The sequence below is a fragment of the Talpa occidentalis genome, unplaced genomic scaffold (assembly GCF_014898055.3).
Source record: "Talpa occidentalis isolate TD23 unplaced genomic scaffold, MPIMG_talOcc4v2.1 talOcc4.10, whole genome shotgun sequence".
In the NCBI taxonomy this organism is placed as follows: Eukaryota; Metazoa; Chordata; class Mammalia; order Eulipotyphla; family Talpidae; genus Talpa; species Talpa occidentalis.
This window is the reverse complement of record NW_023600993.1, coordinates 6,867,757-6,886,623: the sequence shown is the minus strand read 5'-3', so window position 1 is coordinate 6,886,623 and position 18,867 is coordinate 6,867,757. Positions and strand designations below refer to the sequence as shown.

At 52.4% G+C, this 18,867-nt stretch overlaps 2 protein-coding genes and 1 non-coding gene across 4 annotated transcripts; all 3 read left to right on the top strand.

The window, feature by feature from the left end:
* The first annotated feature begins 830 nt into the window (after positions 1 to 830).
* Positions 831 to 12,547, top strand: EFCAB12 (EF-hand calcium binding domain 12). 2 transcript variants are annotated; one of them, XM_054698775.1, is made up of 9 exons: positions 831 to 1,000; positions 2,644 to 3,107; positions 4,326 to 4,469; positions 5,658 to 5,814; positions 7,304 to 7,494; positions 8,580 to 8,793; positions 10,649 to 10,808; positions 11,357 to 11,413; positions 12,023 to 12,547. In XM_054698775.1, exons 1-9 carry the CDS (start codon positions 949 to 951, stop codon positions 12,273 to 12,275), a joined length of 1,692 nt encoding a protein of 563 aa, XP_054554750.1. In that variant the 5' UTR covers positions 831 to 948; the 3' UTR covers positions 12,276 to 12,547. The 2 variants fall into 2 exon arrangements, with proteins under 2 accessions (XP_054554750.1, XP_037379150.1); XM_037523253.2 differs by having other exon boundaries at positions 4,287 to 4,469.
* A 1,250-nt stretch (positions 12,548 to 13,797) lies between these two features.
* RPL32 (ribosomal protein L32) lies at positions 13,798 to 18,032 on the top strand. Its single transcript, XM_037523243.2, has 4 exons — positions 13,798 to 13,857; positions 15,540 to 15,640; positions 16,196 to 16,377; positions 17,878 to 18,032. The coding sequence occupies exons 2-4, from the start codon at positions 15,545 to 15,547 to the stop codon at positions 18,005 to 18,007; spliced, it is 408 nt and encodes a 135-aa protein (XP_037379140.1). The 5' UTR covers positions 13,798 to 13,857; positions 15,540 to 15,544; the 3' UTR covers positions 18,008 to 18,032.
* Positions 15,330 to 15,469, top strand: LOC119237762 (small nucleolar RNA SNORA7). The gene has a single exon (XR_005123407.1). It is a non-coding gene; the product is annotated as a small nucleolar RNA SNORA7 (small nucleolar RNA).
* Positions 18,033 to 18,867: the final 835 nt, after the last annotated feature.

Sequence of the window (18,867 nt, the reverse complement as noted above, 5' to 3'; positions counted from 1 at the left end):
GACCATAAAATTCATCATTTAAGCACTTTTAAAGTGTACAGTTCAGTGATTTCTAGCACATTCACTATATTGCACAAGCATCATCACTAATTTCAACACATTTTCATCATTCCAAAAAAGAAGTCTTGCACCTGTTAGCAGTCAATCCCAATGGCTCCTCTCTCCAGTATCTGACAACTACTAAACGACTTTCTGAGTCTATAGATAACAGTGCCTGTTCTGGACATTTCTTATAAATAGAATCATTAAAATGTGGCCTTTAGTGTCTGGCTTCTTTCACCTTAATATTTTCAAGATAATTATATTTAAATATCTGTATTGCAGCACATGCCACTACTTTATCTCTTTTTATGACTAAATAATATTCCATTGACTAGCCCACATTTAATTTATCCATTCATTAAGCTGATGGACCTTTCAAGTATTTGTTCTAATACTCGCTTCTCAGGGTCCTCGAGGTCCTTAACTTCGTGGCTCCCTGTTATAGCGGCAAATGGTGCCAAAAAACACAGCCTCCCTTGGGCTGGCACTCACCTGGCTTCCTACACTCACCTGGCTTCCCACAGCCACTCCTGAGGAGTCAGGGCCTGGTCTTTAAAGAGAACGCCAAGACCCACAGGAGTTCCTACGGTTTACCAGAAAACCAGGGCTTCATGACTCCAGATTCACGGTCCACTGGCGCAAACTGAGAAATCCTGTGTTTCGCCAGCCCGGGACTCTGCGCGGCCTGGCGACGATTTCCCAGCCCGAGTGCGGCTCCGGGGCGCAGCAGCCTCCGCTCGCCTCCTACGGGCACGGGCGGGGCGTCCGTAGTCCTGGCAACAGGAGGCTTCTAAGCACTGCGAGTTGTTCATCTCTCGAAAAACCTGGAATGAACTTTTCCCATACCTTGACACCCTCGCCAAGCAAACGCAGTTAGGATCGTCTTCCACACCCACTCCCAGCGCCATGGAAATCGATTCCGCTGAAAAACACAAGGCTCTGATCTTGTCACTAATCGGTAAGCTCCTGGGGAGCAGCGCCGCCTCCAGGACGCCCTCCGATCCGGGCAGACGCCTGCAGGAGGGGTGCAGGCAGGACGACTCTCTCATTATGCAGTCTCCCCTCTGCCTGAGGGTTGCTAGGGAATGCGGGGTGGGGCAGGTCCGCGCCTTTCTCATAGTTCCAGGGCTGGGCTGGAGGAGGAGGTCTAGGGGCTGTGGCTTGTGACTAGAGGTGTGCCCCGCAAAGGTGTCCAGACTGGCACGTAGCCTGCGTTTTGAATGTGCTGGTGCAGGAGAAGAGACAGGGGGGCGAAGACAGTGTTTTCAGACTCCCAGCGATAGCATGGTGGGGCAAATCCTTGGCAAAGCCCTGCAACCTCAGAGGTGAAGCCAGACAAATAAAGGGAAATTGCAGATAAGAGGAAGTGAATGCTGGGTCCAGGGGGGGCACCCAGAGTAGGAGGTTGCTGAATGGGGCGGCTGGGGAGGAACTGGTCCAAGGCCTGGGAAGCATTCCTTCCCCTGGCTTCAAGAATCCAAGTTATTCTGCAGATCAGGAGGGGGAGGGAAGCGCTCCAGAAACAGCCTGCCAGAGGTTGGCAAGCGCTGGTGGTTTGCGTGTCATGGAGATGAGAGACAGGAGAGTCAGAGGCGACAAGACAGAAAGATGGCACGAATCCAGCCACCCCAGTGATGGGGTTGGGAGTATCAGCAAAGGGGGACACTGGGTGTGGGGAGTGAGCAGGGAGATAAGATCTGGAGATGTTCCAAATGTCCAGCCAAAGGTGGCATGGTGAGGGGGAGCAGCCCAGGCTAGCGGGGACTGTGGTCAGTGGAGGCTGCTGGGATCGGGTACACAGTCTGGGCCGCGGTAAGGAAGAACAGGTGAGTGATGAGGTGGGCAGGGTTTGCGAGGGAGGGTCATGCGACTGATTTTAAAGGCATGGAAAATTTTTAAATAGGTACGGTGAGCATATTAAAAAAAGAATAGGGCCTCCCCTGGTGGCACAGCATTTGAGCGCTGGGTTGTGAGGCTGCCCGCAGCCTCTGCAGCGCCAGTTCGATCCCCGGCTGCTCCCCGGCCACCAGCGAGGGTCCCATAAAAAAAAAAAAAAAAAAAGAAAAGGATAACAGTGCATTTAATATGAACAGAGCAACTCTGGATGGACTGATTCTACACAGCACCACTCAACCAGGTAGGTGTCAGCATTATCCCCATTTTACATGGGAAGAAACTGAGGCATGGAGAAGATAGGGCACTTGCCGGAGATGGTGCGGCCAGTCAGCAGCAGAGCCAGGCCCAGACCCGAGCATTCCGGCTCCAGAGCCTCTGCTCTTTATTAACCGCTCCACTGCCCGGAGGATCCGACCAGTTAGTAAGGCTTTTTAAAAGATGGTTCTAATTGCCAGAAAGGAGTCGTGGGTGGGTAGAGTAAGAGAAGAGTTTGAGGAGATTAAACAAGAGAGAGCATACAAAGCCTGTAGCGTAGTGCCTGCCCATCTGCTTGGATGTCATTATCTTTGTCATTATCTTTATCATCAATGATGAAGCCTGGAACCTGGGTGCCTGCAGCCCAGCCGGGTGCTAAAGCATTTTCCCTTCTCGATCCATTAGCTGTCTTCCTGAAAGGCATTCACCTTCTAACCTTCTTCCCCCAAGGGCTGTGCCCGTCCAGGGACTCTCTCGATGAAGACAGCAAGAATGCCAGCGAAGACCCTGTCTTCGACCCTGAACTGGTCATCGCTCACTGCTTCAAGCAGTTCAAGCAGGAGAACTTCTGCCTGCCCAAGAGCCGCCGGCGGATCATCATCTTGCCTCCGAAGAAGGGCCAGATGCCCGTCCCTCCCATGCTCCAGCCCCAGGCTGCCCCACAGCCCACCCCCACATTCAAAGCCCTGGAAGTGGAGGATTCCCAAGAACCGCGGGAAGACATGAGGACCTGGATGAGCCAGAGGCTGAAGCTTCGGCAGAACCTGGAATCATTTGGCGACGCAAAGAAGTGGCTGCAGAACAAGGCCAGCCTGACACCTTCTGAGGCCAAGGTTCTAAACAGGCTCCGCAGGAAGCAGCAGGTCCCGCTGGAGAAGCCCCTGACCGTCATCCCTTTCACCAAGGCGACCAAGGTGACCAGCCCCTTCTGCCAGATGACAACACTGAGGGTGTCTGGGGCAAGGTGGGGTGGGTTCACCCCATTTCATGTTGGAGCAGACAGAAGTCATGAAAAGGAGGAGCGCTAGTGGTCCACTTCTGCCTAGCACACGTCCCTGGAGCATGGCAAGCAGCCACTATTTACTCTGGCGGCCTCTGGGTCAGCAGGCTGGGAGCCACATCAGGCCCCTAAACTTCCCACTCTTCTCTTACTCTGCCCACCCATGACTCCTTTCTGGCAATTAGAACCATCTTTTAATCATCAGCTGGGGGGCTCAGCCTCATTCTCATCTAAAGATGTAGGTCCTGCCTGAGCCTCTGAAGCTTGACTGAGCAGGAGGCTCCACTCCCAAGCTGCCCTCTCATGACTCGTGGCTCGGCCTCGCTTCCTCCCACGTGGGTCTCTTCCAGGCTGCTTGCGGGTTCTCACCCGGAGCGGTTGGCAGCCCCTCAGTGGACAGACTGAAGAGGAGGCTGCAACACCTTCTCTGACCTCATCTCAGGAGGTCTCGGTTTCCAAAGCTCCACACAATGGCTTCCACCACATTCCCTGTGTGAGAAACAAGCCACTAAGTACAGTCCACTCTCCAGGGTAGTGAGAATCCTTCGAAAGGAGGAGAGCTGAAGAATTTGTGGTTATATCTTACAGAGTGGGGAGCAGAACAGGCAGATCTACTGAAATACACTGCTGAGGGGAGCAGGGGGAAACAGGAGAGGTCTGCTGCGCCATGTGGATAGCTCCCTGGCCGGGGATCAAACTCATGCTGAGTGGCTGGCGATAGCTTGATAGTGCTGTCCTTAACCCCTGCGCAACCAGGAAGGCCCAGGGGTGCGTTTTAGAGCAACAAGAGCCCACTGGGCATAGATACTTATGGGGTAACAAGGAAGGATGTGGATGGGAATGGAATTTTAGTTCTCATGTTGTCCAAACCTCTTGTTTCCCCTGGAAAAACCACGGCCCAGAGAAGCAAAGTCCCCCGGGCTTTCTGCAGCAGAACACAGTCACCCCGACTCCCAGCTCTTTGGCCTCCATCCTGTTGTCTGCAGATTGCTGCTCAGCCTGCCTCTTTCCCACTTCTCTCTAATTCTGGGGATCATGTCCCTTGGCCTGTCTCCCCTGAACTCTTTCCTAACCCCCGCCTCACCTCTTTCAGAAGAAAAGTACCCGATTACTCCACCGATCCGTCCCCCAGCTCCAGCTGCCCCAGCCCCCAGCCCTGTTCGCCTTCTACTCCTATGTGCGCAGCCGCAAGGTCAAGATCATGGAGCTATTTCACAAGGTGGTGCGGGCTGAGAATCAGATCTCCAGGGAGGAGTTCTTTCTGGCTCTGAAGACGGTAAGTGTACCCCCCCTTCCAGGCTGGCCTCAGTAGGGAGGACTGTTCCCACACTGCTCCCCACTGGTCCCCCAGTGCTTCCTCCTCCCCAGGTTCTGAACCCACTTAAAAGTATGCAGGGGCCCCAAACTATCAACCTCATTACTCATAAAGTCAGATGGAAAAATGTGGCTTAACTTGCAGCCACATCAGGCCCCCAAACCGCCCGCGTACCCATCTGAGCTTGAAAGGTCCTACCAGAGGGACAAGTGTGCTGAGTCCACCCATCACTGGCGAATTGCTTGGGGAATGAACATCTTGTCCATCAGACTCCAGAACTGAGCACACAGAGAGCTGGGCCTTTAAATCTAGTTCCTCAGTCCCCCCAGCCGCATTTAGGAACAAGGAAGCAGGGGGAGTGGGGCAGCCAGCGAGGCCTGGGTGATCCTGGCAGGACAGAAAAGAGAGACCCACAGTCCAGCCCTCTGGACATGTGAAAGTCTAAACTTTCATATCTTTTGAATCAAGATACCTTTTAATCTGCCTCTAGGAAGCTGGTTTTAGGGTTTTAAATCATCACCAGTTTTCCCACTCTGGTTTTAGGACATGGAAATGTTTGAACAAGCTCCCAGAGCCTTAACAATGACAAAAAGCTGAGGCGCCTTTAATCATCAATAACTAAAAAGATTAAATCCTTTTGAAACCTTTAGCACCAGGAGAGTTTTGGCCGTAAAGGCAGCTCGGTGAACTATGACTACGGTCGGAAGCTGCAGAACAGGACGAGCTTTCCTTTGCTGTGGCTGACCAGCATTACTCTCCTCTGACACTGCCGCCATCATTAAGAGAGTCACGGGTGTTGTGGCCTGGCCCCATTTTCCTGCCGTTGAGGGAGGCCCCGTGTTCCTGCCTGGTTCCGGCATGGGAAAGCTGTCACTGGACTGGTGTGGAGGGGGCGGGGACCAGAAGGGGAAGGAACATTTCTGCAGAAATGATGATGTGTCTGGACTGACTTGGAAGGGATGGGATGACTTGGAAGCGGGGGATGCCTGAGGAAAGGCGGCGAGTGAGCCAGTGCTAGGGCCAGGAAGCAGCCCTTGGGTGTGATTTGGGGCGGTTGTGAGTGAGACTGGAAGGCGAGGGGCTGCGGGGCTGCGGGCAAGGCCCAGGGATCCTGGACTGGCGCCTGCTGTCCTTGGCCTGTCCCCTCAGTTTGGAGTCCCTCTGAAATACCAGGAGGTGGAGGACGTTGTGATCTATCTTAGCTCCCTGGGGAAGAAAAACACCATCACGGCAGATGTCCTGGAAAGCACCTACAAGAAGTGGTATCTGGATGAACAGAAAAGCACCCTGCCAGCTACAAAACGGAGTATGTGCCCATCCCACCCCCCAAACCTCTCACCCCCACCCCATGCCTCCACATCCCCATCGTGGGAGGGGGCATGGTGGGAGGCAGCTGGGCTCACTCCCTGAGCGTGTTCCCAACCCTGCCTGACTATGTTGGCCAAGCCACGCCTGCAGCTCAGCACATGAATTTCCTACCCTTCTCAGAGTCTCAGGGAACCCCAGCCCCCCAACTGCCTCCCCCTCCATTATTAATGTCCCAGAGCCCAGCTCATCCTCAGTCACCTTGATTTGGGCACGCTTCCCCCACCTCCATCCTCCTTTTGCCTTTTTATTATGCATCACCAAAGGATAAAGCTCAGCATTATCCTCTAAGTGGGCTGTGAGTCATCTGGTAAGTGACCCCGTGCACGGTGATGCACGTGTGCAGCCAGGTAGCGGCACCTGTTATTTATGAGTACTAATAAACTCAAAGCCAAGTGCAGGTATCTCAACATTCCCACTAGTTCTCTACCCTGGGTGTCTCTTGTGTTGCCTAAAGGGGCAGCAGTGCCAAGAGTCTGAATGCCTGGCTCAGAGGAGCAAAGATGGTAGTATTGGGGGTGCCCTCTGAAGGTGGGGCAGCGTTCCCTGAAGCATTAGCTCAGTCGATCCTTCAAAACCCCAGAGGTGAGGGCTATGCTTCACACTCTGAAACTGAACCTCAGAGAGGCTGAGCCGCCTGGCCACGGTCTCAAAACCAGAAGGTGGCAGGGCCAGGATTTCATCTCAGCCCGGACAATGGGGGCTGAGCAGGGGCGATGGGGTTCTTTCATTCGTTCGGAGCGCTGTTGAGCACCTCCTGATGCTAAGCACACTTCTGGAAACAGCAGTAAAGAAGCCAGTGCCCTTGCCTTTGGTGGCCATCCATGTAAAGGGATAACCAAGATGATGTCCAGTGACCAGTGCTTTAAAGACAATAGGACAGTGTGCTGGGGGCGGGGAGCAGGCGGAGTCAGGGAAAGCACCCCTTTGAAGCAAACACCTGAGTGATGAGGAGCCAGTCTGGAGCAGGAAGTGCAAACGCCCGGATAGTTTTCAGGATAGTCTTCAGGACAGAAAAAAGTTAGGGTGGCTGGATGGAGCTCTTGAGGGTGAATAGTAGGAGGTGGGTCGGGTGGGAGGGCAGCAAGTTCAGATGCTGCAGAAACTTGCAGACCTGGGAGAAGATTCTGGGTTTTAGTCTAACCTGGAATTAGAGAGGGGGAGGCAGTGGAGAGTTTTAAGCAGGGGAAAGAGATGACTTGGTTTAATTTTCTAAAAGGTCCTATGTGCTAGGTGGTGGGGACAGGATGCAGGGAATGAGAATGGCATCAGGGAGGCTGGGGTCGTGGTATGGGTGAGGGAAGAGGCCACAGTGGAGACAGAGAAAGGGACAGTTTCAAGATGCATCTCAGATGACACGGATGGACACGTGGGAAGTGAGCAGAGGGTGCCCGGCATCTTTTATCCCCCCTCTGTCCCTCCCACCCCAGATTATAGATCTGCCAAGGTCAAAGCTTTATGCAGTTCACCCAAGAAGCAGGTTGATGTAGCCCCGGAGCCTCCCAAGATGGACCTGCTGACCGTGCCTGTGGTCAACGTGGAGAAAGAGTCTCGGCCACTGACCCTGGAGGAGATGGAGGATGTTGGCAAGCGGTACCGGGAGAGGAAGCGGCGGCTCAAGGTATGACAAGGGGGTAGGGGCCAATTTGCAGGGCCACCCCACCAACATCTTCTAGGGGGAGGGTTCTGGGGAGGGAGCTACTTTTCCTCTCTGAGCCTCCTTCCCTCCTCTGTATGATAAGAACAGTGCCTGCGTCACAAGGCTGCTTGGAAGAGGAAATAAGAAGGTGTGTCTGGAAGCGCAGTGTTCCTCTCCCCATTTTGTAAAGATGACTTTGCATCCTGAGACCAGGACTGCAGCTTCATCACAGCTGGAATCCAGGCACCTGGCACAGGGCCAGCCCTGAGCAGGCATTCCAGAAAGACATGCTCAGTGAAGGAAGGATGGATGATGTGAATTAATTCATCCAATAAATATTAAACGGGAGCCCATGTGTGCCCTCCTGTCCTTGGGAAACTGAGAGTCTGGTTAGGGAGGCAGTTGGTATTCAGGTGCCACATATAAATATTTCACATATGGATACATATATAATATATTCATATATATAATAAAAGGTCAGGTGTTGGCAAGCGTAATATCAACTAAGATATGATTCAGTTGTTTGACCAGAAAACCCAGAATGCTAGAGCAAGTACTGCAGACTTTTCCTATAGGACACGCCAGATAGGAAATGTCTTCGGCCTGGCTGGCCCCATGGTCAGGGTCCTATGCCGTGGGGTGAAAGCCGTCACAGACGACACGTGAGTGTGTGAGTGTGTGTGAGTGGGTTCCAATAACACTCCATAAAAACATGTGATGGGCCAGATGTTGCTCTGAGCTGTACTTTGCTAATTCTAGTGTTAGAAGCTTAAAAAGCCAGAGGTGGCTCCACATTCCCCAGATCCTTCTACCTGGCTTTGCCATCCTAAATCTCAAAGCCACAGACGGCTGCACCTGCTTTCAATTTGCACACAGCCAAACATTTGAGTGTGAGTTTTCAAGTGGAAGCCTCTGCCGTGTGTGTGAATATGTATGTGGGGCATACATCTCACATCCTACTGTATCTATTATAACTTATAAGTATGGACTTGGGGTGCACCTGTGCTCCACACTGGACCCATTGCACACCGTGTGTACACCGGGTGTGCTCCCTCTGCTGCCCACAGATGCCCCAGCCCAACATCGACTACTCGGAGCAGTGCCGCGTGGTGCGCAGCGGCGTCAAGCAGGTGGACGACCACTGCCTGCCGAGCACCATGAGCGGGGAGATGGGGGAGCTCATCAACATCGCCCGCCGGGACACCTTCCTGGTCTACCTGCAGTGCTGGAGGCTCTGTGAGTCCTACGGCCTCCCGCTGACGGAGGACATCCTGATGAAAGGTGAGGGCTTGGTGGCTGACCCTGGGCAAGAGGCCTTGAGGACCCAGAGACTAAGTGAGGGGGAGGCATGTCCTTCCCCGCCCCGGGGGCCTGTGGCGGGGGCCCTGGGAAGAGGAGGCTGAATCTGAAGTCATGGCGACAGCCTGGTGTGTTGGGCTCAGGGTCCAGACCTCACGCTCTTGTGAGCTTGGGGTAGATGCCTCTCCACGGCTCTATTATTTTCCTCCTCCTGATTTTACAGGTAAAACTCGCCCACTTAAACTTTTTGGAAAAATATAGAAATATAAATTCCCCAGCCTGAATAGGCCACCATTAATATTTTATTGACTATCCTTTTCATAACGCTTGTTCTTTTCCATTTACACAAAATATTTAGGTAAATTATTTTTAAATCAAGTATATATATTTAAGGTATAGATATGTATTTAAGGTACATTTATATGTTTAAGTGTATATATATCAAGTGTGTATATATTTAAGATACATGTATGTTTAAGTGTATATATATTTAAGGTGTGTATGTATATATATACATATAGATATAAAGTATTTAACATAATTTAAGAAAATCATGAATACTTTTTTTTTTTTTTAAGATTCATTTATTTATGCAAGCACTGGGTACAGTCAGAAGCGCGGGAGGGAGAGAGAATTCACCAGAGCCAGAGCGGGGAGCAGAGCAGGCAGACTGACGAAATACACTGCTAAGGGGAGCAGCGGGCGGCAGGAGAGGTCTGCGCGCCATGTGGGACCCTCGCAGGCAGCTGGGGATCGAACTGGCGCTGCAGAGGCTGTGGGCAGCTTTGCAGCCCAGCAGTCAACCGCTGCGCCACCAGGGGAGGCCCGAAAATCATGAAATACTTTTAAAAAAATGTTGATGCCATCTATCTTCCCTTCCCTCTCTTCCCTTCTCACCTGTACTTTCTTGCTCCCAAATAACCAACGCTAATAACCTGGAGTGGAACCTTCCATCACTTCCTAGAACAGGAGAGGACTGAGTGTGAAAAGTGCTGTTCAGCAGTTGCAGGAAGATGGAGCCCCTGGCCCTGTGTTGTTTTTTTATGCTCTGCACTGAGAAATGTCTCCCAAGGGTATCTGTGAGACTGATTCAAGACAAGGAGGAAAGTGAGTTGAACTAGGGGTCAGGCATCATCCTCTACTCCCCCAGGGGCCCCCCAGCAGGATGCCCTGCAGTGGCCTGCCCCATCCTAACAGTGCAGGGCCTGGGGCAGTGCTCACCTGCTTGTAAACACGTTCCCTCATCTGTAGTCCAGTCAGCAGTCCCCTGCCGCCCCACTTCCCACACCAGTCCCTTGCCCACCCCATTTCCACACCAGGCTCTACGCCACTTCACCATGGAGGGGGGACCGGGTCTGAGGGAGTCTCTGAGCTTTTTCAGCAACTTGCGATGAATCAACAATCACAAAAGGTTAAAAATAATGTATATAAGAAAAAAATCCTTTTGAACATAAAGGTTAATTTATTAAAAAACCAAACCAAGGGGGCCTCCCTGGTGGCACAAGGGGTTAAGACACAACCGACAAAGCTACCTGCAGCCACTGCAGCATGAGTTCGATCCCCGGCCAGGGAGTTACCCACATGGCACGGCAGACCTCTCCTGTCTCGCCCGCTGCTCCCCTCAGCAGTGTGTTTCAGTAAATTGGCCTGTTCTGTTCCCTACTCTGTCTCTGGTGAATCCTCTCACCCCCCTCACACTTCTGGCCTGCACCCCAGCTTTTGTATGCATAAATAAATAAATCTTAAAAAAAAAAAACAAAAAAAAACAACCCTCTGCCCCCAAGGCTGGGGCAGGGAGGAGCCTGGCTGACAGGCATGCTCCTTTTGCTGTTCACAGCGCTGCTCTACCCCGGAGACAAGATCATCCTCCAGCAGGATGAGGTGCGCCCCATCCGCCAGCCAGGAGGCTACTATTTGGACTCCAAGAAGATCAGCCGCCTGAAAGTGGCCCAGCCCAGGCTGCCGCCCCTCGAGGAAGACGCTAAGAAGCTGGACCAGCTGAGTGTCAGGCCAGCTTTCTCCCCTGCCCTCTGCCTCCTGCCCGGCTGCTGGCCCCTCAGCTGCAGGGCTGGGACATGCCCAGGCTGTCGTGTCCTACCCCAGGCCAGCGCAGGCTTCCTGAGAGAGTGCCGTGGCTGACTAGTGGTTCTCACAGGCCCAGCTCTGGAGAGTGTGTTTTCACCACCCTTGTCTTCAAGCTGGATTCTGCCCTGGTTGGGAAGTCCTATTCTAGCAGATGAGAAACCCCCACAGGGGAAGAGACTTGTCCAAAGTCACCCAGTCAGCAGGTTATAAGCCCTGGTCGATGACCACGTTGGCCTTACTGATGAGGACCCGGCATTCTAGAGCCCCCAGCCTGCTGGGTGTTCCACCGGAGCCTGGGGGGACAGAGTCAGCTTCCCACCCCAGGCAGAATAAATTCTCCTTTCAGAACTCTGGTTTAGATTCAGATGTGCCCACTCCTGGAAACCCCCGATCTATTTCCCGAAGCCCTATCAACCTGGATTTCCCTTCTCCTGGTAAGATACCCCTCTTTCTCCACTAGGAGATCACCAAGGAAATTCAAGAAGATACAATTTAAGGAGTTTGAGGAATTTGTCAGGTGTGTAATAATCATCTAAGTCTGGCAGGGGGACTGGGTCTGGCTTCACCCCGGAGCATGCGCCTGGGTCTCTGCATGTCGCAGTGTTGGGGGTGCCTTGGTGCCAGGCGGACACTGCTCCATGAGTTGTCCCTCTGTTGCCTTGTTTGATCTCATAGTAATTCTACAAAGTTACTCTTAGCACCTCTTAGTCACCTGTTTTACAAAAGAGGAAACTGAGGCACACACAGGTTAAATATCTCTCACCCACTTAGCAGTGGCAGGGTAGGGATTTGAACCCAGCTGGCTCCAGAAGATATTTTCTGAACACACATTAAAATGTACAGATCAGATGGGGCATCCCTGAGTGGGATTTGGAGGCAGTCAACTGGGCTCAGCCAGGTGCTCACTGTGTAGCTTTGGGGACACCACTGAGCCTCTCTAGGCCTTGGGACCCCATGGGTAAGGGAGAGAAAATAACAGAACCTACCGCATGGAACTGTAGCCAAGAGTGAGATACTGAGACCCTTCATTTCACCTCCACTCTGGACACAGTGGGTTTGCTCCATTGAGGAGCAACCCTTGCCCTGGCCTGTCTGCCATCACGATTTTCCCTGTCTTCTCCTCCAGGAAGATGCAGATGAAGAGGCTGGATGCTACACAGCAAACTCACCCCAATTTCTTCTGGCCGGGTCACCTCCTGGACAAGTTGCGGCTCTACCTGCCCACTGTGACTACGGATCGGAGCCTGGCCCTCTTCAGCTGTGTGCATCGTCAGCCCCCCATCTATTCCTACCACTCCAACCACTGGTGGCCCATTAGGAACAAGAACTACCTGACCTACGCCTATTACGACGCCTGCAAGGTGTATCACATCAACTAGAACGGCCCTGGTGGTGTTGGACCCAGCCATCCTGGCCCTGGGGCCAGTATTGCTGGCAACCCAGAGTCATAAACATGGACCAGAGAACCAGACACAAGAAAACACTTCAGTGGCGTGGCCTGGGGCCAGCTCTCTCCAGACCAACAGAGTCTCAGAGGGCAGATGTAAAATTTTTTAGTGTTTCCCTCTCCTGACGTTGGCCCTTTTGAAATAAACCAGGTGGGAGTTACGATTTCACTGATCACCCAGCTGATGTGATTTCTTGAACAGGACCTGTGGCTAGAGGGTGTTTGGGAAGCTGGGGGCCTGGTGCTGGGGGAGAGGGCAGTCACATTCCTTGGGGTGTCAACAGGGATGCCTGCATGGCACCACCAACATCTCATCCTGGGATGTCTGTGCCCACGGGCAGCAGCAGGCAGTGCCCCTTTGCCCTTCTCTGTGAAAGAAAGTGGAGTGTGGCCCTTATCTCCCAAAGTCTGAGCTTTTAGGTTACTACTTCCAAATCTTTTGCAATTGGAGGAATGCTCTCTGGCCCATGAGGCTCTCGTCTGCGAAGCTCACCTTACCCCACCAAGACCTTCAGGAAAGGCATCATGCGGGGGCAGCTTCCCTGCTCCACATCCCAGCCGGCCTCCCATGGCTGAAGGATAAGCAGAATTCATGCGGTGTGGAGTAATCATACATACATACAACTGGATTTTAATCTCAACCCTCTTGTGAGTTGTCAACACTGGCTCCCTCCCCTTCTCACTTCTCATTCAACTCACAACACACCCAGCTCAGCTCTTTGTCCATATGACCCTGGACCTTATCCTCTCGAGATCACTGATGGTACCTGTGTTCGAGCTGTGGAATCAAGTGGCTATTTTTTTCTCGGCTATTTTTTTCTCCTGAAATCTGATTTTCAATCATCTTAAAAACAAAAGCTAAGCAAAACAAACCAAGAACAACAATCTAGAACTAGGCAGCCTAGCCTAGTGGTTAGAAGTGTGAGTTTTGGAGTCCAGTCTCCAAACTTCACTTTCTACATGTAAAATCGGGAAACAGGACTACATCATAGACTTGTGGGAACTACCTCACTGAATGACAGCTATTATATCCTAATAAGCCTACGTATTTTTCACTCTAAATTGACGTGAGGAAATTATTAGGAAGTTTCTGTTTTGCTCCCTCTTGGCCACTAGGAGGCGCATTTTGGAGTTGAAGAAACGCGGGCGGAAATAATATACAACCTGGATTATCCTCCGGGAAGCGGCTTCAATTTCTGGCGGAAGTGAATGCCCCTCCCACCAGGTCCTAGAAGCTAAGAAAGAATTTTTACTTTTACGCAGTCCCAAGCGCAGCTGTGAAAACTTCTGTACTACTAGCTTGCATCAACATCTACGAAATCACACGTAGCACTAGACATTTTTCAGTATTGTTTCTCTGACGTGTCTTTATTTTCTTTGAAGAGCCAAGAGCCGGAAGTACTCTCCTTTTCCCTTCCAGGACCCAGAGGTTAAGTCCCATCAGCCCTTGCGCGCACCAGTCTCTCCTCTCTTACTCGGCGCTGCCTGTGGTGGTGGCGGCCGCTTCCTTTCCGGTGAGTCTTAATCGTCCTCCATCAGCGTCTCTGTAATGTCTCTCTGGCCTCCGCGGCCTCTCCTGAGGAGGCCTGCCATCCCGCCCGGCTGTCTTAGTAGGGATTGTCCTTGCTGGGTAGCTGGATTGCGTACGAGACAGCGAAATGGCCCGGCCAGTAATGAGGGTTCTCGGCCTCGGGCCGCTTGTCCTCCCGCGGCGGCCGCCTGGTCTACCCAGCTGCGGGCGGCATGTTTGGGTCCCGGCGGCGCGGGCCGCTGATTGGGGCCAAACTGGGAGTTTTCTGGTGCGGGTGGAGGCTGCGGGAGCGACCCCCGGGTGTCCCGGCCTCACGGCTCCGGGTTCGGGTCCTCGGGGCGCCTCGTGCTCCGGCCCTGCCCGGCCACGTGTGTCCTGCGGCCGCGGCTCCGAGCGCCCCTGGCTTGGCGGAGACCGAGGTGCCGGGGGGGAGGGGTCGTTTGCTGACTGTGCCCATGGGGCGCCTGCTGTGTCTCAGGAAGTGGACGGCCAGAGCAAGAAGGGGTCTGCAGTGCTGGTATAGGGCAGCCCCGATATTGAGCGGGTTCCTGGCTGTGGGTCCTCACCCGCGCGCTTGCAAGGGACTTATGAATACTCCACTGCAGGCACACACAGAAGGTTCATGAAAGGTCTATTTACAAGGGAAAAGGAAATAAGGAAAATGTACAACTCAGGGAGAAAATAGGGAAATAAAGTCTCTAATGCGTCCTACCCGATCCGCCGACCTGGCAACCCAAAAAGCACTTAGGAGCTGGCCGAACGCTGCGAGCTGGCAGGGAGCCAAAATGGGGGACCCTCCCCCCCCCAAAGCCCATGTGTCTGCCTTTATACCCACCTGGCTGCTTCACCCCACCCTCAGGTCCCAGCCACCTTCCCTTTGGTGGTGATGGGATTTGGGGTTCCCAGTGTCTTTGGCCTTGGCCTGGGGTGGGGGTGGAGTCCACAAAGCCTGTATGGCATTAGCTTTAGGACAGCCTTTTCCCCCTAACAGTAGGATAAAAGGGTGTTGGGGAGTACCACCCCCGAGGAGGGTTAAGTTGCTACCGATCTCTGAATGCTGAAAGACCCCGAGGCCTTTTTGAGGTACCTTGTGGTTTTGTAACAGGGTGGTCCCCAGGAAAGGGGGAGGTTCCAGGTTTCCTGGAACCTCCCCCTTTCCTGGGGACCACCCTGATACAGTTTTGTAGGTATTGCTGACCTGCAGCACCCTAGGGGAGTGGTAAGGTTCAGGTACTGCAACTCTGGAAGCATTCTGTCATCTTCATTTTCCGAGTGAGAAAACCTCAGGCTTGGGTTCAAGGTGGCGCAAGGCTCACACAACTGAAAGAGAATGCACTAGTTGGTGTGGAGTGAGATCTGCTGCCCTGGCACACTGATGGTTTGGTGGTCGGGGTTGGCTTGTTTTCCATCAGTCCTTGGCATTTTTCTTGGTTCTCAGTGGGTGGGGGGAGCTCTGACCTCCCAGGATCGCGTCTGGAGAGTGGCTAGTATTCTGCCAGCTTCGGAATTGGGAGGGAAAGCAAGTTCTGCAGAGGTACCCATTCCATTCCCAGCTTGCTCCGTAGCTGGTGATTGGAAGACACTCTGCAACAGTGCTCAAGCGCTGGGCAGGGAAGCCTCCTCCCAGGACCCTCGTTTAACACCATGTCTGCATCTTTCTCGAAGGCATCATGGCTGCCCTCAGACCCCTCAGGAAGCCCAAGATCGTCAAAAAGAGGACCAAGAAATTCATCCGGCACCAGTCAGACCGCTATGTCAAAATTAAGGTATAAAGCCCTGGGAGGGAAGCCAGTGTTGCTGTGAAGAAAGTGGATCCTAAACAGGCTGTTGTCCGACTGACATCACCTGGTCAGAATATTGCCTTTGGTGGGTGACCTGGTTTGTGATTGGTGGAAGCTCTGAAGACACTGCTTTTCCCTGAGTATGCCTCACTGACAGTTGATGTTCTGGCTGCTTGTATAAATTGAAATTTAAGTGACATGGAACACCTGACTGTTTCTAGGTTTCTAGAAGGCTTATATTGTGTCAGGTGTTTCAGCTGACTGGCCAGTAGAGAGAGATGATCGTGTTTTGCAGGCAAGAAGCTGTAGGGCCTAAGAGGAACGAAACTGCTCTTCTCTCACTCTCCACAGCCCTTCATATTCCATCCATGTCTACATCCCGGGTGGTCAGGGGCAAGAGCCCCTATTTTTTACAACAGAAAATACAAGCAAAGACAGCTACCGCTTGGTATATTTCCTTTCCACTTGGCCCCCCTCGGGCCCAAAAGGGATGAGTGGGCTGTCTGCGCAGACGCTAACTGCCTCCTCGTTTTCTTTCAGCGAAACTGGCGGAAACCCAGAGGCATTGATAACAGGGTGCGCAGAAGGTTCAAGGGCCAGATCTTGATGCCCAACATTGGTTATGGGAGCAACAAGAAAACGAAGCACATGCTGCCCAGTGGCTTCCGCAAGTTCCTGGTGCACAACGTCAAGGAGCTCGAGGTGCTGCTGATGTGTAACAAGTGAGTTGGGTCCCGCTGCCGGGGCGGGTAGCAGCAGTGAGCGTGTGCGAGCATCTGGCAGGGGTGCTGTGCCTTGGAGGTGCATTTGGGGAGATAGGTTTTCTCTTGGGAGCTTAGAGAATGCTTGTCGGGGACTTTAAAAGTTTCCTTTGCTGGAGAGCGGGGATCTTGTTCTGCAGAGCGCAGAGAGCCAAACTAGGAAAGAGGAGGACAAGGTAGAGGGTCTGTCAGAAATGGTTGTCCTGCGTGGGGAATGCCCAAGCCGGAGGAGCTTGTTCGAAATGGTATTTACAGAAGGGGTACATCCATCTGTTGTGAGTTCTTCCCCATTTCACACTCCAGTGTCAGTTAAGCATTTCAGTCAACAGTGGCCTGAGAACTTTAGATACAACAGGTATTTTGAGACTGCATTCATGTAATTTACTGTGGCATGTCCTGTGACGGTGTCGTTTGTAAAGTAAGCCATAGTGTGGGTGGGTAGGTAGGTACGAGGGGAAGCAGTTGGTATAGGATTCCACCCTATTTGGTTTCAGGCATGCACTGGGGCCAGGTCTCAGAAAACACACCCTGCTGACGGGGGGGCTACTGGACAGTCATCATTAAATGCACATGGATAAGGTTTTTTTTTTTAAAGCTGAAGACTAAGAGAACATAAGTTGTAAAAACAGATTATGGAAACATTTTAAAATACGCCTACTCTGAATAGGAAACAAATTCTTTGGGTTTGCTTGTCTCTCACTGTTAAACTTGCTTCCTTACAGAGTTCCTTGAGGGACCGATATACTCCCACTGTCTTTAGTCACTCCCTGCAGTCTTCTCTCTGGCTCCAGGCGCAGTGTCTTTTCTTAACCCACTGTTGATGATCTCATAAGTCACTTCCTTGCAGGGCTGATGTTGCCTTGGCAGTGAAAGATCGATGCCTGGCGCAGCAGTCTTCAGGAGACGTAGGTGCAGCTGCTGCTGGGTTGCTTCAGGCAGCGTTACTTGCAACTTGAATTTTGTCTCAACAGACAAAACCTATAAAATGCCGTGTTCTGGGCCTGAGAGCCCTCGACTTGATGCAACTATTGCATTCTGCTCTTGCTTCGTTGGCAAGTGCAAGCTCCCCAGTGCTGCCTTGAATCTGCCATGTTAGCCAGGCTGATGGAGAACCTCTGGGACTGAGTCGTCCTGGCCTTGTCCGTTACTTAATACATGACTATTCATGTCCACCTCAGTGGGCCCTGTCTTCCTTAAGTGGAGGTGGTCCCTGGATGTACAGGCTGCTGTGACAGTGTGATGGAGAACAATGCAGGGTGCTTTTGGCACTACTGGGGAACATGCTCAAGAGCCTTTCAGCACGTGGAATCAAGGGGGTCAGGACGGGGGGGCATACAGGTCTCATTTGGCACTCTGCTTAGTGCTATGACATGATCAGTTGCCTCCCCAGTGGAGTTGCTGGGGACACGCCAGCGTGTTATAGGCTGACTTGCTCCTTACCACATCCTGGTTTTCTTCTAGATCTTACTGTGCCGAGATTGCTCACAACGTCTCCTCCAAGAACCGCAAAGCCATTGTGGAAAGAGCAGCGCAGCTGGCCATCCGCGTCACCAATCCCAATGCCAGGCTGCGCAGCGAGGAGAACGAGTAGCCGGCTCCCGCGCGTGTGTTGTGTTAATAAAACCACCTTCTGGCAATTCCCCCCTTGCCGTTTACTCCTTGGTTTCTTATTGAGGCAGTTTGTCCCAGAGATTGTTCTTTTGCTGTTGATCATCTGTGGACTCTTGAGTTCAGAAGTGGTTTATAAAGAAAACTTTGCAGAGAACAAGGCCTTGGGTGCCCAGACCAGGCCCGTCAGCTCCAGTTGGAGCTGGAGAAGAGGGGGAGAGACTTGACTTTTGGGCCAAGGTTCTGACACCCTTAATTGAAAGACCTTAGCGCTCTAAGCAGCTCCATCTGCAGAGTTGGGGGACAGCTGCCCTGTATGTGGTTCTTGTGAAGATTCAGCAGATGCAAAAAAGGATTCAGGTTAATTTCCTAGCCCCTTATTTTGGTGCCACCACAGCAGCCTATACAAGCTGTACAAGGCGGTGATGCACAGGCCCTCCTATGTGCCCAGCCTGGGCTGTTTGGAGGCAGCTTTCCATCCCCCTTACACGATCCCCAGTCTGCTGCTTCCAGCACATTCAGCAGTTTTTTAAGGCGTGGGATCCTCCAGTGCTGATAGTCAGGGCCTCTTGGTAGAGAACTGAACCTGATTAAGCTCCCTTTCACCTGCAGCCCTAACTCCTCCCTAGGCAACAACAGCTAGGGGTTAGGTGTTTGCATTGCAAGGTTAGGATGTTGCTTTGCCAAGAAACAGCCTCAGCGACACAAGGCAAGGTGGTACCCGGAGTGTAAGATGCTTACAGGGCGCAGCTTTCCCCAACCTGGTCAACCCACTGGGAATGCCACAGTTAAGGTTTTCCTGGCGCCCCAGCTGTGACGGAATTTAAGTCCCTTAGTTCCAGG

Coding starts and splice junctions, on each gene's coding strand:
- EFCAB12 (XM_037523253.2), top strand. CDS start 949: ATGGAAATCGATTCCGCTGAAAAACACAAGGCTCTGATCTTGTCACTA. Junction 8,794..10,648: donor GGAGGACATCCTGATGAAAG/GTGAGGGCTTGG, acceptor TGCTGTTCACAG/CGCTGCTCTACCCCGGAGAC. Junction 10,809..11,356: donor GACGCTAAGAAGCTGGACCA/GCTGAGTGTCAG, acceptor TTTCTCCACTAG/GAGATCACCAAGGAAATTCA.
- RPL32 (XM_037523243.2), top strand. CDS start 15,545: ATGGCTGCCCTCAGACCCCTCAGGAAGCCCAAGATCGTCAAAAAGAGG. Junction 15,641..16,195: donor ACCGCTATGTCAAAATTAAG/GTATAAAGCCCT, acceptor GTTTTCTTTCAG/CGAAACTGGCGGAAACCCAG. Junction 16,378..17,877: donor GTGCTGCTGATGTGTAACAA/GTGAGTTGGGTC, acceptor GTTTTCTTCTAG/ATCTTACTGTGCCGAGATTG.